The following is a 15,046-nucleotide window of genomic DNA, read 5'->3' as shown; positions in this document are numbered from 1 at the left end:
AGCAAAGCAACTGACAAAGGATTAATCTCCAAAATACACAAGCAGCTCATGCAACTCCATATCAAAAAAAAAAAAAAAAACCCAATCCAAAAATGTGCAGAAGACCTAAATAGACATTTCTCCAAAGAAGATATACAGATTGCCAACAAACACATGAAAGGATGCTCAACATCACTAATTATTAGAGAAATGCAAATCAAAACTACAATGAGGTTTATCACCTCACACCAGTCAGAATGGCCATCATCAAAAAAATCTACAAACAATAAATGCTGCAGAGGGTGTGGAGTAAAGGGAACCCTCTTGCACTGTTGGTGGGAATGTAAATTGATACAGCTACTATGGAGAAGAGTAGGGAGGTTCCTTAAAAAACTAAAAATAGAACTACTGTATGACCCAGCAATCCCACTACTGGGCATATACCCTGAGAAAGCCATAATTCAAAAAGAGTCATGTACCACAATGTTCATTGCAGCACTATTTACAATAGCCAGGACATGGAAGCAACCTAAGTGTCCATCGACAGATGAATGGATAAAGATGATGTGGCACATATATACAATGGAATTTTACTCAGCCATGAAAAGAAACGAAATTGAGTTTTTTGTAGTCAGGTGGATGGACCTAGAGACTGTCATACAGAGTGAAGTAAGTCAGAAACAGAAAAACAAATACCATATGCTAACACATATAGATGGAATCTAAAAAAAAAAAAAGGTTCTGAAGAACCTAGGGGCAGGACAGGAATAAAGACGTAGACCTAGAGAATGGAGGTGAGGACACGGGGTGGGGCAAGGCTAAGCTCGGACGAAGTGACAGAGTGGCATGGACATATATACACTACCAAATGTAAAATAGATAGCTAGTGGGAAGCAGCCGCATAGCACAGGGAGATCAGCTCGGTGCTTTGTGACCACCTAGAGGGGTGGGATAGGGAGGGTGGGAGGGAGATGCAAGAGGGAGGAGGTATGGGGATATATGTGTATGTATAGCTGATTCACTTTATTATACATCAGAAACTAACACACCACTGTAAAGCAATTATACTCCAATAACCACGTTAAAAAAAAAAAAAGAGTCCAAATGACTATGTGGCTAAGTGGTTTTCCAATAAAACCTGGCTTATTCAGACAGCATGCCATTTACTCTTCTCTGGGAAAGGCACACACAGCACATTATATAATTGTTTGGAATTTCATTTCAAATATTCCATAGTTCTTACTATGAGGTTTTTTTAAAAAGGATTTAAATAGATAACTAGGTTTTAAAATCACAGAGTTTGCACCATACACTGGCTATACCAATATGAGGTTGCAGACTTGGGTACAGTGTTGATTCAACTGTCACCTCTAGAGAGACCACATACATGGTAAATGATAAATATTAGTTGCTGGATTTCTTCAAATCCGAAACACCATCAATCATAATATTAAGAATTAAGGGCTTCCCTGGTGGCGCAGTGGATAAGAATCTGCCTGCCAATGCAGGGGACATGGGTTCGATCCCTGGTCTGGGAAGATCCCACATGCCGCAGAGCAACTAAGCCCATGCGCCACCACTACTGAGCCTGTGCTCTAGAGCCCACGAGCCACAACTACTGAAGCCTGCGTGCCTAGAGCCCATGCTCCGCAACAAGAGAAACCACTGAAATGAGAAGCCCGCGCACCGAACGAAGAGTAGCCCCTGCTCTCCACAACTAGAGAAAGCCCGCGTGCAGCAACGAAGACCCAACACAGACAAAACTAAATAAATATATAAATTAAAAAAGTAAAATACATGCTGCAAATTATAATTGTAAGATGCCATCAAATGTCAGATGCAACTTTAGAGACACCAAAATGTAAAAGAAACTTCCGTATTTTAGAATCAATGAAATATGTCATTAGTTATTAAGAAATATTTATTGACTATACTCAATATTTTGTAATAACCTATAATGGAAAAGAATCTGAAAAGGAATATATATGTAATATGTGTATATGTATGTATGTATATATATATCTGAATCACTGTGCTGTACACCTGAAACTAACACGATGTTATAAATCAACTATACCTCAATAAATAAAATTTAAAAAAAATAAAGCAAGAAAAAATATTTATTGAGGACTTTCTATTGTCTATAGTTCAGTATTAAGAACTACTAGATATATGAAAGTACCTAACACAGTCCCTGACCTTGTGGGATTTCAAACCCAGTTAATAAAGAAAACACACATGTGAAAAATTAAATAATGATATGAATTAACTAATGATATGAAAACCTCATACAAAAGCATATAACTCTGGTTGAAGTTTAATTTCTAAAAAGTAATTCTCCTTACCTTAAAAAGTAAAAGCTTTAATTTTGGGAGTTAGAAAAGAGAGAATCAGAGTATATTTATATTCAAATGCCATAGGTGGTTGTTTTATTTTATCTTTGTGAAATGTTTACATTAATGTTGAACATTAGCAATCTTCTTCAAGTACTACTGGGCACATACTAATTATAGATATTAACTCTTACAGATACCTCTACTGAACACATAATAAATACTGTAGTAAGGAACAAAGGTAAGAAATTGCAAGACTTTAGTTCAGAAAATTTCAAATGAATTGTTCAGTGGTCCACGTTCAATCTTCAGTTTTCCTGTAATCTCTCACAAACTAATTAGGAAAAGAGATCAACAAAAACATCTTGCCCACATAGGAAGCAGCTGCTCTATGTAAGATTCAACATAGTCATGGCTTACAATAAGCAGAGACTCAAACATTTATTAAGAATGCTAAAAAGTGCAAATTGCATCATCAAAATTTTATTATGAAATACAAGTGAGGGTGTGTAAACTTCTTTGTAATCAGTAAAAATTACTTCTAACCAAACTGTATTTTTTTTACCAACTGCTAATAAAACATCGTTTGGGGCTGACTTAAAATACCTACATTATGCTTGCCAAGTCACTTCTGATTATAATTTGGTTTCCAATATTACTGATACTAAAAAGAGGATACCCTAGATGATAGATATTTTTTTTAAAAACCTGGGAACTAAAAATATATATTTCTCCTCCTACCATAAATCAATACCAGAATGACAATGTATTAAACTACAATGTTTCACAGGCTTCTCTGGTAAGAATCACCTGGAGTGTGAGTTTAAAATATAGATCCCCAGACCCTCTCTTCTGGAGAATATGATTCTCTGGGACAGGGAATTTGTATTTTGGCAAATTCCCCAGCTAATTATTGTCAGAGAATGTGTGGAAAAAAACACTAAGGGAATACCTTTCCAGTACCCTGGTTATTTTCTTTTTAATAAATAAATTTATAAAAAGAAAAGAAGCATTTAACAGATATAAAAGCACTGGGATTTTGAGCACTTAAAACCAGCTGATTTGGAGGAGTGCAAATCAGACATATCAAGTAAAAAATCCAATATTTGTCATTTTCAAGATCCATTTATCTTTTATAGTTAAGAAACTATATGACAAACCTTTTTAAGTATTTAGCAATGTATTTCTCTGCTCTCCTTTTTTTAAAATGTTTATTTATTTATTTATTTTCTTATTAGTCATCCATTTTATACACATCAGTGCATACATGTCAATCCCAATCGCCCAATTCATCACACCCCACCCCCACCCCCGCCGCTTTCCCCCCTTGGTGTCCATACGTTTGTTCTTTATATCTGTATCTCAATTTCTGCTCTGTAAACTGGTTCACCTGTACCACTTTCTAGGTTCAACATATATGCATTAATATACGATATTTGTTTTTCCCTTTCTGACTTACTTCACTCTGTATGATACTCTCTAGATCCATCCACGTCACTACAAATGACCCAATTTCGTTCCTTTTCATGGCTGAGTAATATTCCATTGTATATATGTACCACAACTTCTTTATACATTCGTCTGTCGATGGGCATTTAGGTTGCTTCCATGACCTGGCTATTGCAAATAGTGCTGCAATGAACATTGGGGTGCATGTGTCTTTTTGAATTATGGTTTTCTCAGGGTATATGCCCAGTAGTGGGATTGCTGGGTCATATGGTAATTCTATTTTTAGTTCCTTAAGGAACCTCCATACTGTTCTCCATAGTGGCTGTATCAATTTACATTCCTACCAGCAGTGCAAGAGGGTTCCCTTTTCTTCACACCCTCTCCAGCATTTGTTGTTTGTAGATTTTCTCATAATTCCCATTCTAACTGGTGTGAGGTGATACCTCATGGTAGTTATGATTTGCATTTCTCTAATAATTAGTGATGTTGAGCAGCTTTTCATGTCCTTCTTGGACATCAGTATGTCTTCTTTGGAGAAATGTCTATTTAGGTCTTCTGCCCATTTTTGGATTGGGTTGTTTGATTTTTAATATTGAGCTGCATGAGCTGTTTATATATTTTGGAGATTAATCCTTTGTCCGATGATTCATTCGCAAATATTTTCTCCCATTCTGAGGGTTGTCTTTTCGTCTTGTTTATGGTCTCCTTTGCTGTGCAAAAGCTTTGAAGTTTCATTAGGTCACATTTGTTTATTTTTGTTTTTATTTCCATTACTCTAGGAGGTAGATCAAAAAATATCTTGCTGTGATTTATGTCAGAGTGTTCTTCCTGTGTATTCCTCTAAGAGTTTTACACTGCCTGGTCTTACATTTAGGTCTCTAATCCATTTTCAGTTTATTTTTGTGTATGGTGTTAGGGAGTGTTCTAATTTCATTCTTTTACAAGTAGCTGTCCAGTTCTCCCAGCACCAATTATTGAAGAGACTGGCTTTTCTCCATTGTATATCCTTGCCTCCCTTGTCATAGATTAGTTGACCATAGGTGCGTGGGTTTATCTCTGGGCTTTCTATCTTGTTCAATTGATCTATATTTCTGTTTTTGTGACAGTACCGTATTGTCTTGATTACTGTAGCTTTGTAGTACAGTCTGAAATCAGGGAGACTGATTCCTCCAGATCCATTTTTTTCCCTCAAGACTGCTTTGGCTATTGGGGGTCTTTTGTGTCTCCATACAAATTTTAAGATTCTTTGTTCTACTTCTGTGAAAAATGCCATTGGTAATTTGATAGGGATTGCATTGAATCTGTAGATTGCTTTGGGTAGTAGAGTCATTTTCACAATATTGATTCTTCCAATCCAAGAACATGGTATATCTCTTCATATGTTGGTATCATCTTTAGTTTCTTTCATCAGTGTCTTATAGTTTTCTGCATACAGGTCTTTTGTCTCCTTAGGTAGGTTTATTCCTAGGTATTTTATTCTTTTTGTTGCAATGGTAAATGGGAGTGTTTCCTTAATTTCTCTTTCAGATATTTCATCATTAGTGTATAGGAATGCAAGAGATGTCTGTGCATTAATTTTGTATCCTGCAACTTTACAAATTCATTGATTAGATCTAGTAGTTTTCTCGTGGCATCTTCAGGATTCTCTATGTATAGTATCATATCATCTGCAAACAGTGACAGTTTTACTTCTTCTTTTCCGATTTGGATTCCTTTTATTTCTTTTCCTTCTCTGATTGCTGTGGCTAGGACTTCCAAAACTATGTTGAATAATAGTGGTGAGAGTGGGCAACCTTGTCTTGTTCCTGATCTTAGAGGAAATGCTTTCAGTTTTTCACCACTGAGAATGATGTTTGCTGTGGGTTTGTCATATATGGCCTTTATCATGTTGAAGTAGATTCCCTCTATGCCCACTTTCTGGAGAGTTTTTATCATAAATGGGTGTTGAATTATGTCAAAAGCTTTTTCTGCATCTATTGAGGTGATCATATGGTTTTTCTCCTTCAATTTGTTAATATGATGTATCACATTGATTGATTTGCATATATTGAAGAATCCTTGCATCCCTGGGATAAATCCCACTTGATCATGGTGTATGATCCTTTTAATGTGTTGTTGGATTCTGTTTGCTAGTATTTTGTTGAGGAGTTTTGTATCTATATTCGTCAGTGATATTGGTCTGTAATTTTCTTTTTTTGTAGTATCTTTGTCTGGTTTTGGTATTAGGGTGATGGTGGCCTCATAGAATGAGTTTGGGAGTGTTCCTTCCTCTGCAATTTTTTGGAAGAGTTTGAGAAGGATGGGTGTTAGCTGTTCTCTAAATGTTTGATAGAACTCACCTGTGAAGCCATCTGGTCCTGGACTTTTGTTTGTTGCAAGATTTTTGATCACAGTTTCAATTTCATTACTTATGATTGGTCTGTTCATATATTCTATTTCTTCCTGGTTCAGTTTTGGAAGGTTATACCTTAGTAAGAATTTGCCCATTTCTTCCAGGTTGTCCATTTTATTGGCATAGAGTTGCTTGTAGTAGTCTCTTAAGATGCTTTGTATTTCTGCAGTGTCTGTTGTAACTTCTCCTTTTTCATTTCAAATTTTATTGACTTGAGTCCTCTCCCTCTTTTTCTTGATGAGTCTGGCTAATGGTTTATCAATTTTGTTTATCTTCTCAAAGAACCAGCTTTTAGTTTTATTGATCTTTGCTACTGTTTTCTTTGTTTCTATTTCATTTATTTCTGCTCTGATCTTTATGATTTCTTTCCTTCTGCTAACTTTGGGTTTTGTTTGTTCTTCTTTCTCTAGTTCCCTTAAGTGTAACGTTAGATTGTTTATTTGAGATTTTTCTTGTTTCTTTAGGTAGGCTTGTATAGCTATGAACTTCCCTCTTAGAACTGCTTTTGCTGCATCCCATAGGTTTTGGATCGTCGTGTTTTCATTGTCATTTGTCTCTAGGTATTTTTGATTTCCTCTTTGATTTCTTCAGTGATCTCTTGGTTATTTAGCAACGTATTGTTTAGCCTCCATGTGTTTGTGTTTTTTATGTTTTTTTCCCTGTAATTCATTTCTAATCTCATAGCGTTGTCGTCAGAAAAGATGCTTGATATGATTTCAATTTTCTTTAAATTACTGAGGCTTGATTTGTGATCCAAGATGTGATCTATCCTGGAGAATGATTCATGCACACTTGAGAAGAAAGTGTAATCTGCTGTTTTTAGATGGAATGTCCTATAAATATCAATTAAATCTATCTGGTCTATTATGTCATTTAAAGCTTGTGTTTCCTTATTTATTTTCATTTTGGATGATCTGTCCATTGGTGTAAGTGAGGTGTTAAAGTCCCCCACTATTATTGTGTTATTGTCTATTTCCTCTTTTATAGCTGTTAGCAGTTGCCTTATGTATTGAAGTGCTCCTATGTTGGGCGCATATATATTTATAATTGTTATATCCTCTTCTTGGATTGATCCCTTGATCATTATGTAGTGTCCTTCCTTGTCTCTTGTAACATTCTTTATTTTAAAGTCTATTTTATCTGATATGAGTATTGCTACTCCAGCTTTCTTTTGATTTCCATTTGCATGGAATATCTTTTTCCATCCCCTCACTTTCAGTCCGTATGTGCCCCTAGGTCTGAAGTGGGTCTCTTGTAGACAGCATACAGATGGGTCTTGTTTTTGTATTCATTCAGCATGCCTGTGTCTTTTGGTTGGAGCATTTAATCCATTCACGTTTAAGGTAATTATCGATATGTATGTTCCTATGACCATTTTCTTAATTGTTTTGGGTTTGTTTTTGTAGGTCTTTTTCTTCTCTTGTGTTTCCCACTTAGAAAAGTTCCTTCAGCATTTGTTGTAAGCTGGTTTGGTGGTGCTGAATTCTCTTAGCTTTTGCTCGTCTATAAAGTTTTTGATTTCTCCATCGAATCTGAATGAGGTCTCTGCTGGGTAGAGTAATCTTGGTTGTAGATTCTTCCCTTTCATCACTTTAAGTATATCATGCCACTCCCTTCTGGCTTGTAGAGTTTCTGCTGAGAAATCAGCTGTTAACCTTATGGGAGTTCCCTTGTATGTTATTTGTCGTTTGTCCCTTGCTGCTTTCAATAATTTTTCTTTGTCTTTAATTTTTGCCAATTTGATTACTATGTGTTTCAGCGTGTTTCTCCTTGGGTTTATCCTGTGTGGGACTCTCTGCACTTCCTGGACTTGGGTGGCTATTTCCTCTCCCATGTTAGGGAAGTTTTCGACTATAATCTCTTCAAATATTTTCTCATGTCTTTTCTCTCTCTCTTTTCCTTCTGGGATCCCTATAATGCGAATGTTGTTGCGTTTAATGTTGTCCCAGAGGTCTCTTAGGCTGTCTTCATTTCTTTTTTCTTTATTCTGTTCCCCAGCAGTGAATTCCACCATTCTGTCTTCCAGGTCACTTATCCGTTCTTCTGCCTCAGTTATTCTGCTATTGATTCTTTCTACTGTAGTTTTCATTTCAGTTATTGTTTTGTTCATCTCTGTTTGTTTGTTCTTTAATTCTTCTGGGTCTTTGTTAAACATTTCTTGCATCTTCTCGATCTTTGCCTCCATTTTTTTCCCGAGGTCCTGGGTCATCTCCACTATCATTATTCTGAATTCTTTTTCTGGAAGATTGCCTATCTCCATTTCATTTAGTTGTTTTTCTGGGGTTTTATCTTGTTTCTTCGTCTGGTACATAGCCCTCTGCCTTTTCATCTTGTCTATCTTTCTGTGAATGTGGTTTTTGTTCCACAGGCTGCAGGATTGTAGTTCGTCTGGCTTCTGCTGTCTGCTCTCTGGTGGATGAGGCTATCTAAGAGACTTGTGCAAGTTTCCTGATGGGAGGGACTGGTGGTGGGTAGAGCTGACTGTTGCTCTGGTGGGCAGAGCTCAGTAAAACTTTAATCTGCTTGTCTCATGATGGGTGGGGCTGGGTTCCCTCCCTGTTGGTTGTTTGGCCTGAGGTGACCCAACACTGGAGCCTACCCGGGCTCTTTGGTGGGGCTAATGGTGGACTCTGGCAGGGCTCACACCGAGGAGTAATTACCAGAACTTCTGCTGCCAGTGTCCTTGTCTCTTGGTGAGCCACAGCTGTCCTCCCCTCTGCAGGAGACCCTCCAACACTAGCAGGTAGGTCTGGTTCAGTCTCCCCTGGGGCCACTGCTCCTTCCCCTGGGTCCCGATGCGCACACTACTTTGCGTGTGCCCTCCAAGAGTGGAGTCTCTGTTTCCCCGAGTCTTGTCGAAGTCCTGCAATCAAATCCCGCTAGCCTTCAAAGTCTGATTCTCTAGGAATTCCTCCTCCCGTTGCCAGACCCCAGGTTGGGAAGCCTGACGTGTGGCTCAGAACCTTCACTCCAGTGGGTGGACTTCTGTGGTATAAGTTTTCTCCCGTTTGTAAGTCACCCACCCAGCAGTTATGGGATTTGATTTTATTGTGATAGCACCCCTCCTACCGTGTCATTTTGGCTTCTCCTTTGTCTTTGCACGTGGGGTATCTTTTTCGGTGAGTTCCAGTGTTTTCCTGTCGATGACTGTTCAGCAGTTAGTTGTGATTCCAGTGTTTTCGAAAGAGGGAGTGAGAGCATGTCCTTCTACTCCGCCATCTTGAACCAATGTCCAGTTCCTTGGTTATTTATCAGCATCTTCCAATTTTGTTTTTGGTTTGGGGAGTCCCTGATTTGAGGCTGATCATCTCTGAAGATTCTGGACTTCCTGCAAAGCTGAGGACTAGATCCACGACTCTGCATGCTCAAAACAACCCTTTTCAGGAAATTATTACTAACCTTATTTAATGGGTGGGAAAATTAAGTCTCAGATTCACTTGGCCCATACCATGTATTTTGAGGGCACTCCCAAAAAAATACCTACATTATTTATCAGAAGAGAATACAATTTGATATCGCAGGAACAGTGAGGCCATAAGCCATCAAATATCATTTTAAAACAGGTTAAATGAAAAACTATATCTATTTGGAAATAGGCAGTTCTGTATTGCTGGCATAGATTTAATTTGTGTTCTTTCAAAAAATAATTCTTATTTTAAATGAAGAAGTTATGCATGGCAAGAATTTAAATTACCCTAACAAGTGCCAACATGAGTAAGATAAAGCATGCCAAAAGAGAGAATCAGAGCTTACTATTAAACTAAAGAAAAAGACAACATTGTACTTCAGATACAGCTGGCCCTCTGTATACCTGGATTTTGCTTCCATGGTGGGTTGAATCTCTGGATGCAGAAACCACAGATACAGGGGGTCTGCTGTACCATGCCATTTCATATAAGGGACTTGAGCATACGTGGGAGGTCCTAGAACCAATAACCCCCACCCTCCCAGGATACAGAATTCAAAGGGCATTTTCTGTGAATTCTATGTATAAGTCCTTGAACCAACTGTGGAGGAATCACGAAGAAATAAGAATTTGTCCTTATCCAATCTAATCTAATAGAAAAGGCAAGAAATTAACTCAAATAAATATAGAGTAAAATATAGTCAGCATTATAATAGAGTTACAAGCAAAATGTGACAATACACATCACTTCTGTTGCTGATGTCTTAGAAGCTTTACAGAAGATTTTTTAAGAATGCCAGCTTGAAGAAAGAATAAGAATTTAACAATTGAATTTGAGAGAATAAAGCGTTCTAGGCTAAGGGAAAAGCATGGAGAAAGAGAGAAAGTCATGGAATGTTTAGGGAATTGTGGGAAGTACTGCCAATTTGCGCCCATCAGGAGGTGCAGGCTATGGGAGACGAGGGAAGATGATAAACAGCAAGATTTGGAAGAATCTTGAAACCAATGCCAAAGGGCTGGCCTTTAGAAGGAAGTCTTAGGATATCCAAGTTTTGAGCACTTGTGCCTTAGTAAGATTAACTGGACAACAATGTGCAAGATGGACTGTATGGGAAATAGGCTGGAGGTGAACAGACCAGTTAGGAAGCTACTGCAATCATCTTAGCAAGAGGTACTGGAAGGAAAGGGTTCAAGTGTGAAAAACTTTCTGAGGGAGAAAATGATGGGATTAAATGTCAACCACCTGGGTGGGATGAATCGCACGTTTGCAGCCTGAGTAACCCAGAGCAGTGGTCCCCAACCATCTTGGCACCAGGGACTGGTTTTGTGGAAGACACGGGGTGGGGGGGGGGGGGCGGGGAGATGGTTCAGGCGGTATGCAAGTGATGGGGAGTGATGGGGAGCAGCAGAGAAAGCTTCGCTCCTTGCCCACTGCTCACCTCCTGCTGTGCAGACTGGTTCCTAACAGGCCGCTATCGGTCTGCGGACTGGGGGAAGTTGGGGACCCGTGACCCAGAGGATAGGCAGAGAGAGTATATAATCAGTGACGTGATATAAACCCTTGACATTCAACTGTGTATTACTAAGGGAGAAGAAAAGGTAGTGGTAAATTTTGGAGTATGCAGGTTTTATGGGATTTTGTTGTCTGAGTAGAAGGTTGGAATAGAACACTATTCAAGATGAATTCCAGCTCTATTTCACCTGACTGCCCATAGAATAGCTGTTTCTAAACTGCCTTTGACCTTGTTCCATTGGCCTACTCATCCATTCAAGAAATATTTAGTAAATGCTTACTGTGTGTGCAGGGACTGTACTAGACAACTGGGGCAAATCAGTGAACAAAATAGAAATGCATTCTTGCCTTCAAGGAACCTGCATTTCAGCAGGAACAGTCACACAATAAATAACATACATAATTAAATAAATGAAGTATATCATGTGTTAGAAGTGAACAAAGGGCTATGGGGGAAAAAAGAGATGACTAAGAAAGATGAGGAGCAGTGATTGTAAGGAAAGGGTAGGGGCATAGTATATATTAAGAGATGTCACAAGTCAGAGACTTTGAACCGTAGTTCAGAGTTTATCTAAGGATGCTGTTGGGACATTGCTCACTACATTTCCCTGTTTCCTCTTAATGAAAGCATAGGAGAGATTCAGTAGGTTTCTATAGACTTCTGACTTCTTACCACCATGAACCAGCTAACTGATCACATTTTCCTCTTGGCACTAGTGGCTAGAAAGCTAAAAGCTTAATCTCTAATCTGTGGTCTTCTTCTATACCATGTATGGAGCCTCACAGCATTTTTTTGTACCTGTTTTCATCTTATTTTCTGAATATCATTTTCCTATTGCCTTGATTTCTTCACATATTTTTATCTTATTGTGTATTTTAATCAGCTAAAATCCAATATAGATCTCCTGAGGTATAAATAAATATGCAAAAATAAACTGCTAAAATTACTTTTTTTTTTTTTTTTACAGTTTTGGCCTCTTTTGACACTAAAATGAGAGGCTTTAATTAAGGTTAAATCTGCTAAAATAATAATTTAAATAGTGACTGTATATGTAACCTCATGAGAGGTATATTTGTAACCTAGCAGGACCCTATGGGGCCTTCCCAGGACAGACCACCCCATGTCCTACACCTGCCTCTTACTTGTAGAAAAACTTTAGCCTCCTAGGCCTTCCCTGAGTGCCAAAGCATATATTTAATCAGAGAAGTAAGAAAATGCAGAAACAAAGGCAAACAGCCAAGCAAGACAAAATTATAATAGTTTAGTCAAGGACCTTTAGTTCCTCCTCAAGGGCTATAGATAATATTCTGAGCCATGTCCTCTGAGCTGCTGTGCAGATACTGAAACCCCCACCAGGTGGTTAACTGTATGCTGCCCACAAATACCTTGACCCCAGACCAGTTGGAACCAGAGGTTGATAATACCGACTCCTGATTACCTCGCCATCAACCAATCAGAAGAATGTCCATGAGCTGATCACATGCCCCACAACCCTCTCCCTCACCCTGTCTTTTAAAAACCTTTCCCTGAAAGCCACTGTGGAGTTCAGGCCTTTTGAGCACTAGTTGCCTGGACTCCTTGTTTGGTGCCCTGATATAAACACTGTACTTCCCTTCACCACAAGCTGGTGTCCATAGATTGGCTTTACTGTGTGCAGGCAAGTGGACCCAAGTTTGGTTTGATAACACATTTGCCTTCTGTACCAGTCACAGACATTTTGGGCACTTACATGAAATTCACACAGCCTGTGCCAGCAGGTGGAGCAATCCAGACGAAGCTGAGGTTGGTTGTGGGCAGATGACTCACATGAGAGGCCACCACACTGCACATAAACTGGTTACCAAACTGGTGGTCAGACATGATCCCTGACAAACAGAAAGGAAGGGAAGTTGTTATAAAAACAATAAAACAAAGTCCGTATGATGGCATAATAATATTTTCTGGACATTTTTCTTTTATGTTAAGATTCAACATGCTGTTTGGCTTCCCCATAAGTTATGCAATTTTCCACTTCCTATTGTCAGAAGGAAATGAATCGTTTAAAACATTATTGTTAAGGAGCAATCTACTAAATTACTGCTATAGTATTTGCTTCATTTTGATTTTGTTGACTGGTCTTTGCCCATCAACAAAGACCACCAGGAACACGGTATAACAAGGTTGGATTTATTGGAAGTGTTTGCAGCAATGGAGACCAAATACTATTGGGAACTTGGCGGTATCTCAGTATGAGGATGTTAGGAGGAGCTTGTTAAAATATTTGGGCTTGTGTTAGGTTATTTTAGAGAGTAGGGTGATCAAGCTGGCCCAGGAATTTCCCGATTGTAGTACTGAAAGTCCTGCATCCTGGGGACCCCTCAGTCTTGCTGGGGAGGTTCCAGGTAAAGGTGGTTTTGCTTCTGGATCTGGTACTATCAGAAAGTGGGAGCAATTTTATCACTGAGTATCTTAATTTTTATCTATGAGACATGAGGAATAGAGTAGGGCTAAAGCTGAGATCGATAAAAAAGCAGCGGCAGTCACGTTAGCATGGAGAGGGGATGTTGGTCATTTTTGTGGTTTGCACCATGTTCTTGCTTTTGTCTGTGTTCAGGCATGATTACAAGGTGATCTTGTTTTTGTCTCAAACCACAACTGTCTCAGAGTGGATGACCTATGAAATTGCTCATGTTCAACACGAGAACATCATGGCCTAGCTGAGTACCAAGTCAGCTCCCAGCTGAGCTATCAGGAGATGCTTTTTTTCTTTTTTAATAAGGTGATTCTCTTATGTTTACCCCAGATATAAAATATTAATAGATAACTCAACACTAAGAAGATGAATAACTTGATTTTTTAAAATAGGCAAAAGATCTCACCAAAAAAGATATATAGATGGCAAATAAGCATACAAAAAGATGTTCAACATCATATGTCATTAGAGAATTGCAAATTAAAACAATGAAATGCCACTACACACCTAATATTCAACCAAAGTCCAAAACACTGACAATTCCAAACGCTGGTAAGGATGTGGAACTATAGTAACTCTTATTCATTGCTGGTGAGAATGCAAAATGGTATAGCCATTTTGGAAGACAGTTTGGTGTTTTCTTACAAAAATAAACATACCATACTCTTACCACATAATCCAGAAATCAGACTCCTTGGTATTCACTCAAATAAACTGAAAATTTATGTCCACTCAAAAACCTGCATGTGGATGTATATAGCAGTTTTATTCATAACTGTCAAAACTTGGAAACAACCAAGATATCCTTTATTAAGTGAATGGATAAACTGATACATCCAAACAATAGAATATTTTTCAGAGTTAAAAGGAAATGAGCTATCAAGCCATGAAAAGACATGAATAAGTAAGTGCATAGTACTAAATGAAAGAAGCCAATATGAAAGAACTACATGCTGTATGATTCCAACTATGTGACATTCTAGAAAAGGTAAAATTATGGAGACAGTGGTTGCCAGGGGTTAGGAGGGAAGGAGGGAGGTATGAATAGGCAGAGCACAGAGGATTTGTAGGTCAGTGAAACTCTTCTTTATAATATTGCAATGGTGAATACACAACACCAAGAATGAAACCTAATGTAAAGTATGGACTTTGAGTGACAATGATGTGTCAGTGTAGGTTCATCTGCTGTAACAAAGATATCACTGTGGTGCAGGATGCCTGGGAGGTTGGGGGGGGTGAGTGGTATATGGAAAAACGTTTTACTCAATTTTGCTGTGACCTAAAACTGCTCTAAAAATAAAATTTATTAATTAAAAAAAAACATTGCCAGGAGTGGGTAGTTAAATAAAAAATTAATTTGTTGGCTTTGTGAACTTGGGCAAATGGCTTACTCTGAGATCCAGTTTGTCTGTCTTTAAAATGAAAACACATGTCCACTCCATCCTAAAGTTACTGTGAGAATTAAATGACTCAATACATATGGCAGCATCTGGTACAGTACCCCTGTATTGGGATAGATGC

General features: G+C 38.3%; 1 protein-coding gene across 3 annotated transcripts in view; it reads right to left on the bottom strand.

Annotated features, from left to right (window-relative positions):
* The window catches only part of RELN (reelin), a 529,312-nt gene that overhangs the window by 356,944 nt on the left and 157,322 nt on the right, over positions 1 to 15,046 (bottom strand). For all 3 annotated transcript variants that reach the window (XM_082399695.1, XM_082399693.1, XM_082399694.1), the window contains exon 3: positions 12,803 to 12,938. In XM_082399695.1, coding sequence (XP_082255821.1) covers positions 12,803 to 12,938 — 136 coding nt within the window. The remainder of the gene's footprint in view (positions 1 to 12,802; positions 12,939 to 15,046) is intronic.

The sequence above is a fragment of the Balaenoptera borealis genome (assembly GCF_965194805.1).
Source record: "Balaenoptera borealis genome assembly, chromosome: 7".
Taxonomy (NCBI): Eukaryota; Metazoa; Chordata; class Mammalia; order Artiodactyla; family Balaenopteridae; genus Balaenoptera; species Balaenoptera borealis.
The sequence above is the reverse complement of the archived record's forward strand: the minus strand, read 5'-3'. Positions and strand labels throughout refer to the sequence as shown.